The following is a 23,773-nucleotide window of genomic DNA, read 5'->3' as shown; positions in this document are numbered from 1 at the left end:
AATCCCCCGCTAAGAGGAATTTATTGGAAGCGAGCACACGGGGGCAAGGAATACCGTTAGCGTATGACTAAAATCTTTTTTTGGGCCATGAGGGCAGTAAACTAGGGCGCCCCTCCACAGGTCGCCAGGAGAAGTCTCCAAGTAGAATATACAGAGCTCTATTCAGTCTTTACAGAGGGTATCAATTAATATGACTTTAGCCGGGCACAGAAAGCGATAGCAACTCTGCCCCTTTTTTAGTCTCTCTCAAATAAAATATAGCTTTCAGGAATGGCTATAGGAATGCATGGGGTTGCTGAAGAATGGAGCAAAGTTTCAGTGAAGAAACATATATTTGGCTGGTAGGAGGAAATGAGGCCCTAAATCTCGATATAATGTTTAGGGAGAGAGCATACATTGCAATATAACTGTTTATCAAATAAATTATATTGTACGGTTGTGGTAATCCTTGTAGAGCATTGGTAGTGCTTGTGTAATAGCAGTAGCGCTTGTAGGCCTGTGGGAGTGATTGTGTAATAGCGGTAGTGCTTGTATGGCTGTGGTAGTGCTTGTGTAATAGCGGAAGTGTTTGTAAAGCTGTGGTAGTGGTTGTATGATGGTGGTAGTTCTTGTACAGCTCTGGTAGTGCTTGTATGATGGTGGTAGATATTGTACGGCTATGGTAGCGCTTGTATGATGGTGGCAGTACTTGTACGGCCGTGGTAGTGCTAGCATGACGGTGGTAGTTCTTGTACAGCTGTGGTAGTACTTGTATGATGCTGGTAGTTCTTGTGCAGCTGTGGTAGTTCTTGTAGAATGCTCATAGTGCTTGAACGGCTGTGGTAGTACTTGTATGATGGTGGTAGTTCTTGTATTTCTGTGGTAGTGCTTGTATGATGGTGGTAGCTCTTGTACAGCTGTGGTAGTGCTTGTATGATGGTGGTAGCTCTTGTACAGCTGTGGTAGTGCTTGTATGATGGTGGTAGCTCTTATACAGATGTGGTAGTGCTTGTATGATGATGGTAGTTCTTGTGCAGCTGTGGTAGTTCTTGTACAATGCTCATAGTACTTGTACGGCTGTGGGGGGCGCTAGGTGGCGCCAGACCAAGATGGCCGCACTGATGTGAGGCTCCCGACCGACTGAGCGTTTCATCACATCCTACAGCGATCCTGCTGTCTCTCCTCCGATGCTACTAAGCCCCATTGCCTGCCTCTAGATGTGCTGATACCGGCGATACCGGACTTGCCCTGACTAACTGCTCCTGGTCGTGACTGGCAGCCTGTATTGGCCTGGGCGGCTCCTGGTGCTTTTGCTGCTGCCCTCCGTGTCGGCCTCCCTCTGGCAGGACAGCCCGGGGCTTTGCGGCCTGGTTCCACGAGGCCTGAGAACATTCCTGTGGAGGTGCACTAGCCTGCTGACAGCGCCGGACTGCCTCCGTGGCCTGGGGGGCGGGGAGCTCCGACCCCTGCAGGTGAGAGCTGCCCGCTTCTTTTGGCCCCGCTCGCATTGACCTGCCTACCCCCCCTCTGCTGCCTGTACTGGTACCTGCAGCGCTGCAACTCCGGCGTCAAGATCCCCTGACATCTGGTCATATCTCCTGCGGGGCTGGGGCGGCCTGGAACAACTACGGCGCCACAGGGACCTACTCGCTCCCTCCCCCCCTGGGGGCACAGATTGCCTGCACTTGATGCTCCGGTGCCTTTCCCGCTTACCTCCGTAGAGGCGGGGCCAGCTGCCTGCTCCTTCCCGACCGGCCCGCGGTGCTGTTGCTGAGATCCTCCGGAGCGGCTTCCCCTCTGTAGTGACAGCCTGGGACCCTGTGGGGCGGCCGGCGAGGCTCCTGTCTTCACCCTTGTGACGGAGCATCGGGAGGCGGGTTCATCGCGACTGCCCTGGACTCCTGGGGAGGCATAACTCCGGTGGGTGATAATTGCCGCTGCCTGCCCGGCCCGCCCCTCTGCTCTCCTGCCGGCCCGGCCGGGCCCTACATTGCTTTACTGCGCACGTACCCCCCCCTGCCATCTCGGACTATCCCCTGCAGGGTCGGGGGGGTCCGGGGAGTCGCGCTGCGAGGGCTGCCCCTTCGCTCTTCTCCTGGGGCGCTCTCTGTCTGTCTGCTCCTGGTGCGCCCTTCCCCCAGGCCGGATATCCCACGCTGCCTATACCACCTGTGTCTGCACCTTGCTGGGCCCTCACTCACCTGTACCTGCCTGCTGCGAGCCCACTGGGCGTCTCTGGACAATCCTTCTCTACATACTCGGCCCTAGAGTAGCTCCTCCCTCCACATCCTCCTCCCCCCCCCCCCTTACCTGCCTTGCCATACCTGCTGCTCTACGGAGGGGTCAACGGAACCTACAGCCTCATTTACTACCCGGTGCCCGGCTCCCTCTACCTACCCTCCCTTCCCCTCTCCCCCCCCCCCCGCCCCCCCCCCCCGCTGCAGTCGCACTGACTTTTTGCCTTACCTTTGGAACTAGCGCACTGGTCTAATTTGCTGGACTGTCTACCTGAACGGGGGCACTGCGTGGGACGTCGATACGCGGGCCGCCTGCCCACTGGTGCTGAACTCCTCGCCGCCTGCGGTGGCATCATCTGGCTGTCTCCCTGTGGCCTCCTCGCAAATCGCCTCTCCTCTGCCAGCGAGCTCTCGGCCGGCGGGGCACTGTCTGAGCTTTCGCCCCGGTCCTCCTTGCGACCTGGCGTCCGTCTCCCCTTCATCAACGCGGGCGCCCAGAGGTGCCATGGGTCGCAACGACGCCAGGCAGTCCAAGATACCTTTTGAATCCAAAAAGACTCCCAAATCGATTCCGGAGCCTGAAGGGGGTCCGCCCTCCCAGGAGCCTCCGGATGAAGACTGGAAGACGCTGTTGCTGGGTCTGAAGCAGAGCCTCACCACGATCGATGCCAAGATTGACAACATCAACACTCGCATGGACAGCGTCGTCTCTAAGCTTGAGCAGCACGACACCCGCATTCAGGAAACGGACGATAGAATTTCCGTTCTGGAGGATGGCGCCACCTCAACAAGTAAACAGGTCACTCAAATGGACAGGCTGCTCAAACTCATCGCTGACAAGAACGAGGACTTGGAAGCGCGGTCTCGGCGCAATAATGTCCGTATCCTTGGCCTTGCTGAAACCACCAACACAGGTAAAATGGAGACCTTCGTGGAGAACATGCTCGTGGAACTCTTCGGTGGGGAATCCTTCTCGTCACATTTCATTGTTGAGCGGGCCCACAGATCCCTGGCAGCTCGCCCGCCACCTGGAGCAACTCCGCGCCCCATCATTGTGCGCTTCCTGAATTATAGGGACAGAGACTCTGTGCTGCGACGAGCGCGGGAGGTGGGAACTGTAAACTACGGCAACACCACCCTATCCTTCTTCCCGGATTTCACCTCCACTGTTCAGGAAGCAAGGCGTAAATACGCAACAGTTAAAAAGAAGCTCCAGGCGCAGGAGATTCCCTATGCTATGCTCTACCCCGCCAGATTGAAGGTGACTTTCCGTAGTAAAACTCATCTCTTTCAAAATCCCCAGCAGGTAGAGGACTTCCTTAGGAGCTGCAGGACGGAGCGGAATGAGGATGGTGCTGCACTGCGTAGGTCTAGGTCACGATCACCACTGTCGCAACAGGACTGAGAGACACTGAGATGGTATGGTCCTCCTTTCTGTCATGACATGGACGCGCTATATTGATCTGGACATGCTAGGTTAAGTGTGCTTTGTCCGGTTGTTAGCTCCACTCGGGGCAGAACTGCCTGAGACTCCCATAAGCGCTCGGTCACCCACCTCCGCCCCACGTTAGACGACAGGTTCCCTGTGGTTAGTGGGTGTAAGTAAGGAGGTGGTTCGGTACGTCTGGGGGCCCCTAGTTCCGGCCCCCCCTATGGGCGAACCCCTGAGACCCTCCTCCCTCCTGGGAGGCGGTAGTTGTGTTCTACTCTGTTTAGGGAGTACTTGGTATGAGTTTTGGGGAACCGGGTGGGGGTTGAATTCCCGGCCAGTTGGGGTTGCCGGTGTGGGTGGGAATGGGTTTTGTTCTACTACTAATGACCTAGTCCTTTTGGATTTGTTGTTCCTGGGTGTCCTGAGGGGGGGCTGTCTACGTGAACTGTGTGCTATGTTCAAAGTTGTAACTGCTTTGGTCTTAAACTGTGTGCTTTTATGCTACAAGATGATGCATCTGTATGAATGGGTGACGTAGAGTCAAAGCCGCCTGTGCTTCAACTCCAGCTGGTGTCATGGAATGTTAGGGGGCTGAATAACCCCAGAAAGAAGAGACAAATCTTGGGATATCTGGACAGACAGGGGGTCTCCATTGCTATGCTCCAAGAAACACATCTGTTGTCTGATAACACCTCTCACTTTGCATCGCGTTGGGCATCCTTCAGGGTATTTTCCTCCTACTCTAACTACGCCAGGGGTGTTGTGGTCTTGGTCAGGCGGGGGTTGAGGTTTGTTCCTGCGGGGACGGAGGCGGACCCCGGGGGGAGATACTGCATGGTCTGGGGGACTCTACACTCCCATTCGGTCCTTTTTGCCTGCTACTATGGCCCCAACGTGGATGACACCTCATCGCTGCTCACATTATGGGGTAAAATTCAGACCCTAGGTATAGGTCATGTGATACTAGGCGGAGACTTTAATGCTGTCGTCAAGCCATGCATGGACCGCTCTCACCCACAAACGACGCACTACTCTCGTACTCAGCGCGCCCTCTCTTCCTTGCTTACCGATCACTCCCTCATTGATTCTTGGCGGCACATGCACCCTTCCCTTAAGCAGGGCACTCACCACTCGGCACTGCATTCCACATGGGCGCGGCTAGACTACGTGTTCTTGTCATCGGGCCTTTCCCCCTGGCTGATCAGGGCCATACACCTCTCTAGGACATTCTCCGACCATTCCCCGGTCCTCATTTCACTGCGCATCCCCCTTGCGACCTCCCCGTATCTCAGCTGGCGCCTCAACCCCTCACACCTTACTGATTCCGCTTTCAGGGCTGACCTTGAACAAGACATTCAAGATTTTTTCGACCGGAATGTAGGGTCGGTATCTGACCTCACTGTGGTGTGGGAGGCCTTCAAGGTCACTGTCCGTGGATGGTGTATCTCTAAAGGGGGTGGTGTACTCCAATCCTTACGAGGGGAACTCCGCAAACTCGAATCCGAATTGCGGGAGCTTGAGCGCACAAATGCGAGCGAGTCCCGGGGCCATTCTTCTAATGCTCTCCTTCGTGAAAAACTGAACGAATACACCGAGGCGGCGGATAGGGAATGCAAATTCCTCGGCAAGCAACATACAGCGCGGGTCTATGGGGAGGGAGATAGGCCCGGTAGGGCACTTGCCTCTGCGGTGCGCCCCCCTAGGTACAATGGCTATGTCACCACTCTGTTGGATGAACACCAAACTCCGCAACGAGACCTGCCTGAGCAACTCCGCATTCTTACCAGACATTATTCCTCTCTCTACACCTCTCATAGGTCGGTTCCTATTGACCTGAGACCCTACCTAGATGATACGGCTATAGCCTGGCTTGGCCCTTCCCAACAAAAGTTCCTACACCACATACTCGAAGTGGACGAAATCAAGGACGCCATCATGTCCATGAAGTCGGGCAAATCGCCGGGTTCCGATGGCCTGCCGGTCGATTTCTACAAAGCATATATTCATATCCTTGCCCCTATACTCCAGCAGGTTTATTATGCCTCCCTTGAGGGTGGCCTTTTGCCCCCGTCCATGCGTGAAGCACTCATCACTTCCCTATTGAAGCCAGGCAAGCCTCCGGAACACTGCGACTCCTATAGGCCCCTCTCGCTACTTAATACGGATGTCAAAATCCTAGCGAAGGTACTATCATCCCGCCTCAACCTGCTAATGGAGCGCCTGGTCCTTCCTGACCAGGCGGGTTTTGTTCCCAACAGGGCGACCTCCCATAATTTACGCACCCTTCAGGCCGTCCTACAAGACATTAACCCCAGATGCGAGGCTGCGGCGGTATTTCTCGACGCCACCAAGGCGTTCGACTCCCTTGAGTGGGATTACCTATTCGCCCTCCTTGAACGCATGGGGATCCCTTACAGCTTCCTCGACTGGATTAAGTTGCTTTATGGTGAACCGCGGGCTTCTGTCCTCCTTAATGGAGCACGATCCGCCTCCTTTCCCATCCATAGAGGCACCAGACAAGGTTGCCCCCTCTCCCCCGTCCTATTCGCGATAGCCATCGAGCCGCTTGCTGCCAAACTTCGACAGCATCATAACCACCGTTCTCTGATATACCCGGAACGGCAGCTCCTAGTCGCATTATACGCAGATGACATCACCCTCTATATTGACAAGCCGCGAGACAACCTTAACCCCCTGCTACGGGAAATAACTAAGTTCGGTGCTATCTCGGGAGTTCAGATTAACTGGTCGAAGTCTGCCCTCTTCCCCTTAACTGATAAGACCACACAATTCCCTCTGGACTACCCTCTGATGTGGGAATCCGAGGAACTCAAGTACCTCGGTGTAGTGGTGTCCCGTAATCGAGAGGCCCTCATTAGGGCTAACTATGGCACTGCCCTGGACAAAATCACTGACAACATTACTAAATGGATCCATCTCCCACTTTCGATGGCGGGTCGCATTTCCCTAATAAAAATGGTTGTCCTTCCTAAGCTGCTCTACCTATTCATCAATATACCCTATAGCCCAGGCTCCCACTTCTTTCGTGCCCTTGATTCCCAACTGTCGAGACTGATATGGGGGGGCAAACAGGCTAGGATCAGTTTAAAGACGCTGAAGTTACCGTATCACCAAGGCGGGTTTGATGTTCCTGACTTTCGTAGGTACAATGACTGCGCCCAGGCTCACTTCGTGGCATACTGGCTACACCCCCCTCCCTTCATGGCCCATCTAGCGGTGGAGGATGGTTATATGCGTCCCGTTAAACCATCAGGTTACCTTTATACCGACTCGAGTGCGACGGACCGTGACCCTTCTACTGTGGACTGCACTGTCCAGGCCTGGCGTCGTATTGCGGCTCATATGGAGGTTACCTTTCTATACTCACCATGCATGCCCCTAGCCCACGACCCCAGACTGAGCATAGCCGGGGAGGAGATAGGGCGTAAGTTCCTCAAGAGGCTGGCGATTCATACCTGGGGGGATCTCTTCCTCCAAGGGCAGTTCCGCTCCTCGGCGCAGTTTTTTGGGGAAACCCCCCCCACAGTCATGGAAACATTCCTTTATGTCCGTTTAAGGCAGAATGTCAAAGCAGTCCTCCCGAACTTTCCTGAAGAGCCGGAAACCCTCCCCCCCTTACATTCACTTTTACAAACCGAAACCCCTAAGCACGTGGTATCCATGCTTTATAAACATGCTCAGCCTGCCCCGTCGCCCCCCCCGCTCAAGGCCCGCAGCGAGTGGGACGGGGACCTTGACGCACCGCTCTCTGACGACCAGTGGGAGGAAAGCTGCACACACACCAACGCAGTGACCGGTAATACCCGCTTGCGCTTAATCCACTTTAAATTCTTGCACCGCACTTATTTCACTCCTTCCAAACTGTTCCGTCTTGGCCTCCGAAATAACGACCGTTGCCTCCGTTGCGGAGCGGAAGGGGCTGACTTCTTCCACCTGGCGTGGACCTGCCCTGCGGTGGCGGTATATTGGCGAGCCATTTTCAAAGCTTTATCGGATATGGTTGGGATCGGTATGGAGCCCTGTCCAAAAACTGCCTTGCTGGGGCACGCGGTCCCGGCACTGAAGGCACACCGAAATTTTTTCGCACTGGGACTTCTGTTGGCTAAACGCCAGGTTGCCTGTAGATGGGGCAGAGGACGAGCTCCCAAATTCAAGATCTGGCTCCATACGATGTCTACCTGGCAAGATCACCTGCACAACTATTCTGAACTCTTACCGCACAAATCACGCCCCAAGGATATATGGGGGCCCCTCACTGCCTATCTGCTCCGACACCAGAGCGAAGACCAACCTGATACTTGAAGTGCTCCTCCCCCTTCCCCTGTCCCTGGCCTGCTCCTTGCCCCTACCGTACTCCTCCCGCACCGCCCTCCCCCCTGCTTCCCTCCCTCCTGGGAGTGCGCTCCGTAGTCCGAGCCTGCCTGTTCTCTGCACCTTGTCCCGTTTCCCCCCCCCCCCCCCCCCCCCCCTTGTCCCACGGTACTCCTCTGCCTCTTCTTCATAGATAGTCCTCCTATACTCAATGCCCAGCTCCGCAACCTGCCTCTACCAATGCGGCGCCCTGTTATGCGCGACACTCCCCTGTTTCATGTAGCGTTACACACATGACCTTGGCAATCTACTGAACTAGCTGACTTAGAGATATGATGTCCCCCCCCTCACCCCCCCCTCCTCCCTCACCCCCTCCCCTCCTCTCTTCCCCTCCTATCCCGTGTTAGCCAATAGCATTCCCAGGGTGGGGACCACACTTATTCTGGCGGAGATCACCTCTGTATTCTTTTTTCGGTATTCTGTGGTGCCTCACTCCTACATTCTCTGATCCACATACAAGGTATGGTGGTACATAACGGGTGGGATTGTTCCCAGTTCTATGTTTTTGGGAGAAAAATTACAAAAGAAGCCTCATGTGCACTCTCCTTGTACACGGTCTGCCTTCTACTACTGCTATGTTTTTATGCTTTACTGGACTGTGCTTCATTCCTCACGCGGCCGGCCCTGACGGGTTGTAGGCGACATGCTGTGTCTAACCATCCTGCCATGTCGCGTTCAGTATGTGCCTACTTTTACCCTCCCTTCCCTTCTCCTCACGAGGCTGCCGGCCTGAAATCTCAGGTTGTAGGCGAAGGCTGTGTGTAGTGTATTCTGCTTTAACATCTAATAAAGGCTTCAAAAAAAAAAAAAAAAAAAAAAAAAAAAAAAAAAAATAGTACTTGTACGGCTGTGGTAGTGCTAGCATGTTGGTGGTGGATCTTCTCGGCTGTATTAGAGCTTACATGATGGTGGTACTTCTTGTACGACTGTGGTAGTGCCCGTACAATGCTCATAGTGCTTGTACGGCTGTGGCAGTGCTTGCATGATGGTGGTAGTTCTTGTATGGCTGTGTTAGAGATTGCATGATGGTGGTACTTCTTGTACGGCTGTGTTAGAGCTTGCATGATGGTGGTACTTTTTGTACGGCTGTGTTAGAGCTTGCATGATGGTGGTGCTTCTTGTACGGTTGTGGTAGAGCTTGTACAGGTATGGTAGTGCTTGTAGAGTTGTGGAACCATCAGAAATGGATTCAGTATCAACTAAATCCTGCTATGACATCAGATAGATACTACACAACAGTAACTCTCTGTGCAATGACCTCCTGCCCCTGAGCAGCATGGAGAAAGGCAACAGAATACATCTTGTCTGAAACAGAAAGAAAAAGAACAGCACACTAATGCCCATGCATTGTGTGTCAGCCTGTGGGATGAACGGTGCATTGTGCAGCCAGAAGAGAGGGCTTATTTACACACCAGCAAAGATTTGGTTGCTGGTACGAGGGACATACTTAGCCCCCAAGAGAGGTTTTACTACACAATGTCGCCATTCTTCTAGATGGATTAATGACTTACACACACCATATCCATACTTAAGAAAAGACTTCTGGAATAGACAACATTTTTGGACACAGTATACCCTGATGCCTTTTACTGTGTAATTACCACTGGAGCTCTAGAACCTATTCCGGATCGGAAATACAACCGGAATTAAGGGTCCATACAAAGAGAGTCTAGACCTGAAGAAGTCGCTGTGCACAACCATTAAGCGCGACATAACATGTGTTGGCTAAGGATTTCAATACTAAACTGAAGTGACTGCTTCAGCGGAGGAACAAGCGTGTTTTTTGTTACTGTTAATGATATATATAACTTACACTGTTGGCGTGTGCAAGGGATTGCTGCTTTAGTTTATCAGTGGTTATCCACACGTTGGGGAGGGGGGTGGCTCTCCCTACCCTCATGCCCCGCAATCCTAATTTTTCACTAGCAGACACCCATTGCGTATTTCCAAGGAGCTCCATTACCCTATATAATCCACCATCTGAAAAGTTCCACTGTTTGTGTGACTGTCTCCGAGAACAACTGCCTGTGGTTGGTTGATATGTGCTTCCCAACTCTGACTGCTTTGTATTGTCTGACCCTAGCTGCTTTGTACAACTTACCTCTGGCTGTTTTGCACTGCCTGCCTCTACCTGCTATGTACTGCCTGGCCGAGCTGCTTTGCACTGCCTGCTTCTAGTTGATTTGTACCGCCTGCCTCTAGCTGCTTTGCACTGCCTGGCTCTGTGATATGCTCTGGGCCTTGCACTCTCTGAATTCTCTAGAACTAGGACTTTGTTATAGATTGTGATGGAGCACATCTTTTCTTTTCCAGTTACTACCTTGTCTTCAGCAATGGGATCTTTGGCCCCCAGCAGAACATCAGGAAGCGGAGGAGTCCCCTTGCTTAATTCCATCCCTTCAGTCACCCCACCGCCCCACAACAGCACAAACCCAAGTCCTCAAAGCAGCAGTCATTCCTCCATCAGCTTGTCCGGACTGAATCCCAGCACAGGGTAAGTTGAGAGCACATCTGCTACCATGACAGAGCAGAGGGAGTACCTTGTGTGGGCAAGGTGCAAATAAACAAGGCCACTTGTCCGTTACACGCCAGGGCACAGAGACACATAACTACACAGATTGCAGATCCAGGCCTCCAATGTCACACCACAGGTAAGCATCCCACCCCAGCAGGGAGACAACCCTTTTACACACCTCATAAATTGTCCTCCCTCACAAGAACATTTAGGTAGACCTTCTAACCCAGGACACAGTCTGGTCTCCTGAACCAGAACTTTGGGACAAGCCTCAGAGACAGACCCCGGTGAAGAGACAGGCCTATAACACTGGAGCAAACACAGGTCTCCAACATCAACGGACATATGTGGCGTCCCAAACCATTCCTCCCATACCAGGACAGAGCATCAGGCCTCCTTCTCAAGGAGACAGGTTCCAACTTCATTCACACAATCAGAAACAGTTATACCATCCCAGGGCAAGGCCTGGCCCTCCACTCAAATGTACAGATACAGGCCTCCCCATGGAAGCAGGTCTCTCACAGCAGGAGGTGTATTGAGCCTTGGTTCTTGCATATCCAGCTAGTATTGATCATCTCACAGATATTTGCAGACCTTGACAAGTTGCATTGCTTCCTTCTAAGGCATGTGCGGAGTTTTCCTATGATGGTTCTAGTTGGGCTAATGATCATCAGCGCTGTGAAAAGCATTTTAAGAAAATATTCCCAGGCCGTAGGCATCTGACTCCACAACTCCAGGCTCTCAATGGACAGAGCATCTGTGTCTCTCAATGGACAGAGCCTCTTTGTCTCTCAATGGACAGAGCCTCTTTGTCTCTGTATAGACAGGGCCTCTTTGTCTCTCAATAGACAGAGCCTCTCTGTCTCTCAATGGACAATGCCTCTTTGTCTCTCAATGGACATAGCCTATTTGTCTCTCAATGGACAGAGCCTCTTTGTCTCTCAATAGACAGAGCCTCTTTGTCTCTCAATAGACAGAGCCTCTTTGTCTCTCAATGGACAGAGCCTCTTTGTCTCTCAATAGACAGAGTCTCGTTGTCTCTCAATAGACAGAGCACCTTTGTCTCTCAACAGACAAAGCCTCTTTGTCTCTCAATAGACAAAGCCTGTTCATCTCTCAATGGACAGAAAGTCTCTGTCTCTCAATGGACAGAGCCTCTTTGTCACTCAATGGACAGAGCCTTTTTGTCACTCAATGGACAGAGCCTCTTTGTCTCTCAATGGACAGAGCATATTTGTCTCTCAATAGACAGATCCTCTTTGTCTCTCAATAGCAAGAGCCTCTTTGTCTCTCAATGGATAATGCCTCTTTGTCTTCCAATGGACAGAGCCTCTTTGTCTCTCAATGGACAGAGCCTCTTTGTCTCTCAATCGACAGAGCATCTTTGTCTCTCAATAGACAAAGCCTATTCATCTCTCAATGGAAAGAAAGTATTTGTCTCTCAATGGACAGAGCCTCTTTGTCTCTCAATGGACAGAGCATCTTTGTCTCTCAATAGGCAAAGCCTATTCATCTCTCAATGGACAGAAAGTCTTTGTCTCTCAATGGACAGAGCCTTTTTGTCACTCAATGGACAGAGCCTCTTTGTCACTCAGTGGACAGAGCCTCTTTATCGATCAATGGACAGAGCATCTATGTCTCTTGATGCATAGTGCCTCTGTGTCTCTCAATGGACAGAGCAGTTCCTCTTTGTCTCTCAATAGACAGATCCTCTTTGTCTCTCAATAGAGAGAGCCTCTTTGTCTCTCAATGGATAATGCCTCTTTGTTTTCCAATGGACAGAGCCTCTTTGTCTCTCAATGGACAGAGCCTCTCTGTCTCTCAATGGACAGAGCATCTTTGTCTCTCAATAGACAAAGCCTATTCATCTCTCAATGGAACGAAAGCCTTTGTCTCTCAATGGACAGAGCCTCTTTGTCTCTCAATGGACACAGCATCTTTGTCTCTCAATAGACAAAGCCTATTCATCTCTCAATGGACAGAAAGTCCATTCAATGTCACTCAATGGACAGAGCCTCTTTGTCACTCAGTGGACAGAGACTCTATATCGATCAATGGACAGAGCATCTATGTCTTTTGATGCATAGTGCCGCTGTGTCTCTCAATGGACAGAGCCTCATTGTCACTCAATAGACAGATCATCTTTGTCTCTCAATAGCAAGAGCCTCTTTGTCTCTCAATGGATAATGCCTCTTTGTCTCCCAATGGACAGAGCCTCTTTGTCTCTCAATGGACAGAGCCTCTTTGACTCTCAATAAACAGAGCCTCTGTCTCTCAATAGACAGACCATCTTTGTCTCTCAATGGACAGAGCCTCTTTGTCTCTCAATGGACAGAGCCTCTTTGTCTCTCAATGGACAGAGCCTCTTTGTCTCTCAATGGACAGAGCATATTTGTCTCTCAATAGACAAAGCCTATTCATCTCTCAATGGACAGAAAGTCTTTGTCTCTCAATGGACAGAGCCTCTTTGTCACTCAATGGACAGAGCCTCTTTGTCTATCAATGGACAGAGCATCTATGTTTCTTGATGCATAGTGCCTCTGTGTCTCTCAATGGACAGAGCTTCATTGTCACTCAATGGACAGAGCATCTTTGTCTCTCAATGGACAGAGCCTATTTGTCTTTCAATGGACAGAGCCCCTTTGTCTCTCAATGGACAGAGCCTCTTTGTCTCTCATTGGGCAGAGCCTCTTTGTCTCTAAATGGACAGAGCCTTTTTATCTCTCATTGGACAGAACCTCTTTTCCCTCAATGGACACAGAGTATTTGTCTCTCAATGGACAGAACCTCTTTTCCTCTCTATGTACAGCGGCTCTGTGTCTCTCAATGGACAGAAACTGTTTGTCTCTCAATTGGCAAAGCCTCTTTGTCTCTCAATGGACAGAGCCTCATTTTCTCTCAATGGACAGTGCCTCTTGGTCTCTCAATAGACAGAGCCTCTTTGTCTCTCAATGGACAGAGCCTCTTTGTCTCTCAATAAACAGAGCCACTGTCTCTCAATAGACAGACCATCTTTATCTCTCAATGGACAGAGCCTCTTTGTCTCTCAATGCACAGAGCCTCTTTGTCTCTCAATGGACAGAACATATTTGTCTCTCAATCGATAAAGCCTATTCATCTCTCAATGGACATAAAGTCTTTGTCTCTCAATGGACAGAGCCTCTTTGTCACTCAATGGACAGAGCCTCTTTGTCACTTAGTGGACAGAGCCTCTTTGTCTATCAATGGACAGAGCCTCTTTGTCTTTCAATGGACAGAGCCTCTTTGTCTCTCAATGGGCAGTGCCTCTTTGTCTCTCATTGGGCAGAGCCTCTGTCTCTAAATGGACAGAGCCTCTCGGTCTCTCATTGGACAAAACCTCTTTACCCTCAATGGACACAGAGTATTTGTCTCTCAATGGAAAGAACCTCTTTTCCTCTCAATGGACAGAGCCTCTTTGTCTCTCAATGGACAGAGATATTTTGTCTCAGTGGGCAGTGCCGCTTTGTTTTTCAGTGAACAGCGACTCTTTGTCTCTCAATGGACAGATCCTCTTTGTCTCTCAATGGACAGAGCCTCTATGTCTCTGAATGCATAGTGCCTCTTTATCTTTCAATGGCAGAGCCTCTTTGTCACTCAACCGACAGAGCCTCTTTGTCTCTCAATGGACAGAGCCTTTTTTCCTCTCAATGTACAGAGTCTCTGTCTCTCAATGGACAGAGCCTCCTTGTCACTCAATTGACAGAGCCTCTTTGTCTGTGCACAGTGGAGAGGGCCTCTTGGCTAGCACTCTTTGTGCTTAGCCTCTCTATGCACACATTGGACAGTCCATCTTGTGCTGCTCTTTTCTCCATCTCTCTATACACACAGTAGACATGACCTTTGGCTCTGCCTTGTGTCTCCACCTTTAGGGCCTATTCACCAGCTACACTTCATGGCATGTGAACTAGTACCACAGTAGCACTACTCACGTACTACAACATTTTATTCACTAACCTACAGGCGGTGACCTTCACCTCTCCCTCCCCTACCTTTCTACATATAGCTGTTCAAAGTGGCCAAGATCACTGCACACATACTCCTAAGTTTGAGTAGTTAATGCAGAATGACGAAGGAGAGTTATTGGAAAATGGAGACTACTCAGTACAAAATGGGAGGGGTTTAGGGTAATATAAGGAGGGTGTTACGGATGTATCGGCTACTATACAAACCCACCCGCTAAAAGAGTAAGCTGTTGCTATTACACCTCTAAAGTAACTACACCTCTAAAGGTCTCAAAAACAGATATTAATGTACTCCAGCCTAGACTTGGAGTAAGTCCAGCAGCACACATGGCCACACACAAGTGCTGCAACACACTCACAGAAAATAATTGAGGCAAGGACTTAAAATAACTACCATACAAACAACAGATAAATAAATACAATTCTTTTATTCTTTTAAAATGCAATAATCAATCAACCCAGTTTAAAATAAAAAATTGAATTCAACTTTTATACTTTTGTTAAAAAAAGAAAGATCATTTATATTATTTCAACACATACCTTTCAACATCTCTCTGAACACACAGTGGACACCGTGACATGCACATCGACACGGCCTCCTTCCTTTCCAGTTTCTATACCTTGGCACGCGGTGGACAGGGCCTCTTGTGCTACCGTTTGTCTTCACCTCTCTGCACATAGTGGACACCATTGCATGCACCTCACAGGGCCTCCTCCATTTCCAGTTTCTTTACATAACTTGGCATGTGGTGGACAGGGCCTCTTGTGCTGGCCATTGTTTCCACCTCTCTCTGTGCATAGTGGACACGTCACATGCACTTCTACAGGGCCTCCTCCCTTTCAAGTTTCTATACCTTGGCATGTGGTGGACAGGGCCTCTTGCGCTAGCCTTGGTCGCCATCTACACACAAATGAACACTGTCACATGCACATCGACAGGACCTCCTCCAGTTCCAGTGTCTGTACCTTGGCATGCGGTGGACAGGGCCTCTTGTGCTAGCCTTGGTCGCCATCTCTCTGTACACTTGAAGGGCAGGGCTGTACATGCAGTGTTTTCTTTACTCCCTGGACCTTACATACTTGTGCCTAGTATTTCTCTGACTATCCATCCAGCTGTTCTATCTTTCTTGACTTTCACCTCCTTTGATTTTTCCAGAAGCACAATGCTAGGGGTGAACTCTGCCCTCATGGCCAACAACCCTCTGGCCACGATCCAAGGTGGGTGCAAACACTTCACATCCCATGCCATCTGTCCACCCCTTCTCTTGCTCCCTCTGTATTTGTGCATCTCCAAGACGGACAGTGAGGATCAGGAAGAGTCGCAAATGTCCGTTTGTGTCCAGATGTCCTCTCTTTCTCTGTCTTAACCATTCCATCCAGGTCTGTCAGAACATTTGGACTTCTCACTCACTCACCCATTCCTTGTGCCGAGCTCCGCTTACCAGCTGCAAATAGCTAATCTCAAGATTGCCACTAAAGGATGAGAGAAGGTGTAGAGGGTGTCAGCAGCTCCGGAAAGAGGCAATGCTTGTTGGGTGATTGTTAAAGTGAAGGGACTCATTCAAGGGAATTGCTACCTAGACTTGTGTGATGTGGAGATGACCAAGTCTGTTGCTCTGTCTGTTTGGGAATGACACGTTAATCAGATAGTAGGATGGGTCACTGCATGTGCGTGGATGGTGCAGAGGAGAAAGGACTGCACTCACACCAGCGTGGGTCACTATGTGGCCCATGTATGGAATGGACTTGGCATGCGCACTAGGTTCGATCATTATATGGAGTTTGCTTGAGTGTGGCGGCTGGACACGCACCAGTGTGGGTCACTATGTGGCCCATGTATGGAATGGACTGGGCATGCACACTAGGTTAGGTCATTGTGAGGCGCTTGCCTGAGTGTGGCCAGCTATACATGAACTTGAGTGAGCCACTGTTTAAAGCTTGCCTGAATGTGACCGGGCATATTAGGTTGGTCTCTCTTATTGTACGGCAGATGCTTGAATGTGGAGCCTGTGCACACTCTATACCACATGCGTGACTAGGACAGGCTGGTAAAACACTAGCATGGGCTGCTCAATAAAGCGTCCGTGGCTCGGACAGACTGAGTACACAGCAGGGTGGGAACCTACATCCTAAAGGTACATGCTTGGACATACACCAGTCAGTCGCTGAATAGGGATGGAACATATCTAAGTGGGAAGGACTGGGCAGTCTAGGGTTGCTCTCTCTCTCTATTAACTATGGCTGGGAGAACAGGCGGGTCAGGCCCTGAGGAGGGAATCTGTGTTTTTTGGAGAAAAAGCTCCAAATATTTTGCCTACTCCTGCAAAGCACATACTTGGCACGAGTGGGCAGCTCTTGGGTGAAGCATGCCTGGGGTAAATGCAGGTCACATATTATGCTGAGTCAGTGGTCATATATGAGCCAGCCATGTGTGGCATATACAGATTGGGCCAGTGTATGGCTCACCTTAGTATTCATAAAGTGCTCGCTTGACAGTGACTCTACGAGTCACTGTACAGAGCATGACTGACTGGCACCAGGTGCAAACAGATTAATCAATCAATTGACCACACTGGATATATAAAGCGCTGCTTTTCACCCATGAGGGTATCCAGGCACTGGGGATTGTTGCTGCTGGGTGCAGGTTGGTCAAACAGCCAGGTTTTTACACCTTTCCAGAATTCCTGCAGGGTGGGGGAGGGTCAGAGGTGGAGGGGGGCATTCCAGGCCTTGGTGGCCATGTAACCACTTCTGCTTTGGTGGAGGTGGGGAGTTTGGCTAGGGAGAGGGAGGCTGAGTGCAGTTGTCTGAGAAGTTGGTGGAAGTTCCCCCTGTGGTTGATATAGGCTGGTCCTTGGTTGTGCAGAGCCTTGTAGACATGGGTCAGCATCTTGAACTAGCATCTTTTGCAAACAGGGAGCCAGTGAAGTGCTCTGAGGTGAGAGGTGATTTGAGGCCGCCTGAGGAGGTTGAGGACGAGCCTGGCAGCTGAGTTCTGAATGGTCTGAAGTCTGTTTAGCAGCTGTGCGATGATACTGATGTAGAGGGTGTTGCCGTAGTGGGTAACTATATAAAGAATGGTTTGGAGGGACAGGTGGGTTCCAGTTTCATACTCAGTACCGTGTGTATCCTCCCCTCACCCTAGGTTCATCATCCCCTTGTGAGTCATAGCATTGATGTACCGTGTCTCTTTCACCTCACCCAGTGCTTGAATTTGAGGCTGTGTGAATAATCTTTCTTGTCTGTAGGTCATCAATGCCCATTTCCTTATCCGTCTCTATTTCTCTCTGCTTCTCTCCTTCTCCTCCAGCACTAGCCAGTGGTGGTAACCTACCCATCAGCGGCTTGGACAGCGGAGGGAACCTGGTATTGGCCACTGCTACCTGCAGCCCCGGCACCCAGAGCATTGTGACATCACCGCTCTTCCTGAACCATGCCGGCCTGCCTCTGCTCAGCACCAACCATGGGGTCAGCCTTGTGTCCGCGGCGGCTGCCGCTATGGCTGCTTCCATGTCTGCCAAATCACCAAGCCTTTGCAGCCCCTCCAGCTCCTCATCTTCCTCCTCCTCCTCCTCCTCGTCCAGCGAGGCTGCACAGACCCCAGCCCCGCCAGGATCTGGCATTTCTGAGCTGGGAAACAAAGGCGAGTGAGCGGCCTGGTGGCTTCTGCCACAGTCTCTTTTTCTCTCTCCGAACCGGACGGCGTGTGTGCCAAGGAGGGAATGAAGAAACCAAAAAAAACAAGAAAAAACATACCAAAACAGCTTAGCCCCTGCCCGCCATGAGGGGAGGGAGCTCAACCAACAGTAAATACCAAAAAAGTTAAATTAACCAAACAGCAAACACCAAGAGACTCGCTGTACTGCGACCAATTCACGAGTGCATGAAACGGAAGCCAAAAACAAGAAACCCACAGTCAGAAATCAACAATTTTTATCTTTGTTTTTTGACAAAAACCTTGAAAAGAAAAACCAACCTCAGCATTTTCTTAGTTTTGTTTTTTGGTCTGGACACTTCAAGACTAAAAATTATAAAACAAAAAGCAAAAGAAGATGTGAAAACTTTTAAGCCAAATGGCGCTGCCAAATATCAATAGCTTCACCCAAAGGTTTTTGTACATATGTTTTTTTTAATATATATACATATATATACACACACACACATATATATATATTTGGATTTGTTTTAAGAGAATACAGTATTGATTTTATTTTCATTTATTATATTTGTATATTTGTTTCTTTTTTAGTGTCACAATTTTTTTTAAAGAAGTTTGTTTCGATTTAGTTGGTTGAAACCCGTTTTTTTACCAAATCCATGCTTTGCTCCCTGATTGCATGGAAATAATCTTTTTGTTTCACACGCAACATATCTGGAACAAACTCAGCCAACTCGTTTTGTAGAATTTTATTTCTATTCTCAAACTGTACTCTTCACTTCCCTACGGGAATCAAAAATATTTTTTTAGTTTAATTTATTACAATTAATATAATTTTCGTTGAAGATATGTATCTGAAAGATTATCTCTCCAGTGCCTGTGAGGGGGAGTTGACGTTCCAAGCAAACACCATCAAAACTGTAAAATGAAGAAAACAAAGAACCAGGCTCTTCAAGAAAGCTTTTGCGCCCACAGAAGCGCAGGGACGCCGGCGCTCTGTAAACCTCTACAGGCTGTGTTTGTATTTATTTTTTTCTGTTCCGTTTTTTGTTTGTTTTTGTCGTCTTGGTGACCGGAGAAGTTGTAAACCAAAAAGGAAAAAAACGCGAAACTAACCAAAAACCAATGCCGCAAGGTCCGAATGGGCAAGAACCACGGTCAACTAGACTTGATGTGCGACCGGTTGGAGCACCCCGTAGTGAGCGATTTATCTTTCTCTGCCTACAAATACCTCATTAACAAATTAAGAAGCCAGATGTTGTACAGAACAAAATCACGCAAGAGGGAGGGGACCTTGAACCAAAAAAGCAAACCAAACCAAACCAAAAAATAACCCCACAAAGGTTATGAAAGCACCCCTCCCTCGCCGTATGAAAAGCTTTACGTGGCTTCTTAAATGTTTTGTTTCAATATTTTTTTTCCTCTAAACCAAAGTCTAGCTTTGCTGAGAAGGATGTTAGCCATGGGGATTCCAAGAGTATGAGAACTCCAAGGGAGAACTTTGACAGAAAGACAAAGTTAAAAAAGAGAAAGGAAAACAGAAAGAGTGACCGATTGAATGAAAAACACAACTAACAGAATGAAAGAATGGCACAACAAATACAGAGAGAAGGAACACCTGAATGGACAAAAACACAAAGTATGAAAAATAGTAAGAACATAACGAAAGAAGGACATAAAGCAAAACAAAACAAAAAAACAATACGGGAAAGAAAGAATGAAACACCAACACACATAAGGACAAACCAAAATACAAAGAGCGGTAAAGAAAGGATGAGAGAGTCAAATGACAAGCAAAGAGTGCCCAAAAAAAAGACAAAGCCTTTGAAAGGGCATGAATAGAAAAGAGAGAGGGAAACTATTAACAGAAAGAAGGAATGCTACGAAGAAAGTGCAAAGTTATGGGATTTTTGGAAAAATATGGAACAAAGGGGGCTGAACTTTGACATTTCTTACTGGAATAATGACCTCATGGTAGCTATTGAGTAGATGTGTTTTAGATGTCAGGTGGTTGACAAGAAAATATACTGTGAACAGTGAACTCTCTCCAAAAAGAAAAACGACCACACCATACCAAAAATAATAATAATATATAGATATATATATATGTGAAATGTCCCCAGCCTCAGATCCCTCCTCCACGTGTGGAAAGACACAGAGCAAAAGGACTTCTCTGCACCTTGAGGTCTACGTGTTACTGGTGGATCCTGTCCAGGTGTGAGGGAGGCGGATCTTGAGGGTGCGGGGTAGGCAGGGGGAAGGACGTCCTTCTCTGCCCTCATGCGGACTAAACTCATGCTTCCTGCTAAGTACTGCCTGAGTGGTGGGTGTTGCCATGCCTGGAAAAAAGCATTTTTAGGATGCACCTCTGCAGGACAGACTCGTGGTCGGAAGCCACATCTAACTTGTTGGAGGTCCTCAGTGGTAGAATGGGGGAGGGGGGTGTGAAAGGGCTTGGGGACCTCTGGTCTGGGTGCCCTGTGCATCCCCTGCCATCGCTACCACTTGCCTAAACCCTCCTGTTTCATGCAGGAATTGCCAAAAGATGGTGGTGCGGGGGCGGTGGGGCGTGCAGGCATGCGGGTGTTGAACCAGAAGGGGGCTGGGAGTACACACATGTCCATACCACTCTCACATACTACTAAAGCAGCACCATGGTGGAATGTGACTGTCACACCCTGTTTTTTTTTAGAGAGCGCAAGCGCACACATGTGCACCCAGAGCCTTTGGCTAGAGAATGTGAGTGCATGCTCTTATGCTTTGTTTAGAGGATAGGGTGGTGCACTCTGCTCTGCTTAGGCAGTCTGAGGACACCCTCTGCTCTTCTGCTGACTGTTCAAGGAAGAAAAGAAAAAATACTTCTGATTCTAGACCAAATATTTTACTATCTCCCCTAGGGGTGTGGTTAGAACAGCGCCTGGGCTGATGAAAGGGTGAGGGGATAGGAGGACGAAGAGGCAGGAGAGGCCCATTCCATGGGTTTGTGTTAGTGTTTGTGGTGGTGGCTAAAACTTCCAAAATATTTCATGTATCTTTGCCTCTTTTCCATGTCTGGTGTGGGTCTAGGAAAAAGTCTTGGCAGAGATGACAGCTCAGCAGGCAGCACCCCTGGACCAGGCAGCCCCCCTGCTCTTCACCTGCCCCAGGAGCCCCTTTTTCCAAATGTCTCTTCTTCTACTCCAACTCACCTCTAGACATTTGAGACTGCATGTCTTTTTTATATTGATATCCAGCGAACACCCGCAGAATACCCCCAATCCCCTCACCCCCTGAGGACTGAAGACCACTGAATGTCCACTGCCACAGACCAACCTGCTACTTTCCTAAGGACACTCACACAAAGAATGTCTCCCCCCCCCAGTAGGTTCCAGCAGAAATCTGATCTGTCTCTGACCACTTTTCCAATGTCCCTTTGCTCTCCACACCCCCACATCCTTCGGCCACACCTGTGTACCAGTTCTGCCTTCCCTCCTCCTGAAAGAGCTTTAAGCAGCTGTTAAACCAAATATTTAGAGGCGACGCCTTCAGTAGTAGTCTGGCTCCTTGGCCCGACTGCTGCCCCGCTGTCGGGGCTTGGCGCTAGTGCCTGGCTCCTTGGCCTGGCTGCTTCTCTGCTTCTGGGTCCGGTGCTGCCTCTCTGGCCACCCACTACCAGGGATTTGGAGATAGCCTGTTACATACCTCAGATGATAGAGATAAACCAAAAAAATGAACTTACATGTGTTAAAGGAATGTGTCTTTGGGTCAGGCCTTGTGGCACCAGGGGGCAACGTGCAGGCATCCGTAAATCCGTAAATGGGGTGGAACTCGGGCAGAAGCGAGTGCATTGTTTATTTTTGCCTGAATTCTGAGCCCTGTCACTGTGAACCAACGTGCAGAGTCTGGGGATGGTGCTATGCGAGCACTGACTATGGGAATATAGGCGCAAGAAGAGGGTTCCAAAGCAGCAGAGCTGATCAGTCCCCACGATACACCAGAAGTTTGATTCAGTGCAGACAGTCCCCTCCCACCACCATCGCATAAAAGTCATCTTGCAACTGGTTCTAAGTTAGGCCCCCTCTTGGAAGATGGGGTACTCTACCAATACTTGGAGGATCTCCTGTCCGCCATATTACAAGTGCCATAGGCTACAATGCATTTGTGATGGAGTATCCTGTCTGCCAAACTCTACCTAAGGATAGAATGGACTTCTAGAAAGAGCCCTCTGTGGCCCCAAGAGGAAACCAATCGAGAGGAAGATCAGTGACGAGGGGGGCAGTGCATGCCCTTCCAGCCTACACCATAGACAGGGCTCTTTCCACCCAGGTGAACCATGCCTGGTTTTAGCGGGCGATCTCACAATGACACCCTACACACCTATCCAGCTCTGCTTGCTGATGCTTCCACCCAGGGCCCTCCCATCCAAAAGAATTCCCAAGCTCCTTCGCAGCACTTTGGGTCTCACGAGGCTCAGCACTTACAGAGCGACGTTCTCATACTTCAGTTCTAGGTACCTGTGGGTGTGTACAGTGGACTCACTGGCAGGGGGCGGAAGAGGCATAAACCATGCACCGTGCTCTGCAGAAGGAAAAAGATGCCAGTAAAACCCCCCTGCCAAGTTGTAACCTGGCTGTCCCGACGCGCCAATACTGTAATGTTCTCTACTCCCTCTGCTGCCCCCTCCTACGCATGGGGACGCTGAAGCCTCTGACTTTTCCGAGGGGCGTGTCCTCAATGGGGCTCACGAGAATGTGGGGGTTATGGGAGTGATGAGAGATCTATTGTACATTATACTTGCCAAAGGTAGAGTCATAGAGACTGCCCTTTAGTTCTTAGGATGTTTTCATTGCTGTTATGTGCTTTTATTTATTTTGGACTGAGAATAACCGACAGAAAATGTAACTAGTAAAAAAAAGGGAATCCAGTTGATATTTTCTTTTTTATTGTTGTCTGAAACACTGCACCAAAGAGAAGTCCAGGTGAATTTTCTTATCCCAGCAACCTGCCACCTCTTGTTCTCTGTCAATTCCGATGAATGGGTCGGGAGAGCGCACTCTGACCCTTCCTGCAATGGGTCAGAGTGCGTGCCTTACCGGAGTCATCCGCTATGTGTTGGGCAGGCCAGTGTTTCAGAATTCATGGTGGTCCATGCCCTGCTTTGTAAGAAGCCACATGTGATCTGTGACATCATTGCAATGGAAATGTGTCAGATGTAGGAGTAGTCTGGACTTGGGGTGCATGGTGTGCCTGAAGGGGGATCCCCAGGAGGTCGGTGACAACCTTGTCCATTTCCATCCAGAATGTTTTTCACTTCCCAGGTTTTAGCGTAGGGTCCCGCTGAACAGAATGGGTTAGAGCAGGACCGGTAGGCTGTCTATCTCTCTGTACATTTTGCCTCCTTAACCTTTTCCACATAGAAAATGGCCTAATTTTGCTATACTGAAATTTGTGAATTTCCTGCCAGGGAGGTTTTCCAGTAGGTAAAGCTAGGACTGGGCGGTAAATTGCGTTCCGCTCACAGAATTTGCAGAATTTGGGTAATTTTGCATTCCTAGGAGAACCCGGAATTGTCAAAAATTCTGCGATCCGCGGCTTCTC

The 23,773-nt window shown here is 49.6% G+C and overlaps 1 protein-coding gene across 1 annotated transcript in view; it reads left to right on the top strand.

The window, feature by feature from the left end:
- The window catches only part of POU2F2 (POU class 2 homeobox 2), a gene marked incomplete at its 5' end in the record, with an annotated part of 55,517 nt that extends 37,199 nt beyond the window's left edge, over nt 1-18,318 (top strand). Inside the window, 3 exons of the mRNA XM_086947912.1 lie at nt 10,354-10,534; nt 15,695-15,756; nt 17,849-18,318. Coding sequence (XP_086804038.1) covers nt 10,354-10,534; nt 15,695-15,756; nt 17,849-18,189 — 584 coding nt within the window. The remainder of the gene's footprint in view (nt 1-10,353; nt 10,535-15,694; nt 15,757-17,848) is intronic.
- Between the last annotated feature and the right edge of the window lie 5,455 nt (nt 18,319-23,773).

Source organism: Lissotriton vulgaris, unplaced genomic scaffold (genome assembly GCF_964263255.1).
Source record: "Lissotriton vulgaris unplaced genomic scaffold, aLisVul1.2 SCAFFOLD_4251, whole genome shotgun sequence".
Taxonomy (NCBI): domain Eukaryota; kingdom Metazoa; phylum Chordata; class Amphibia; order Caudata; family Salamandridae; genus Lissotriton; species Lissotriton vulgaris.
This window is presented reverse-complemented; position numbering and strand designations above follow the sequence as displayed.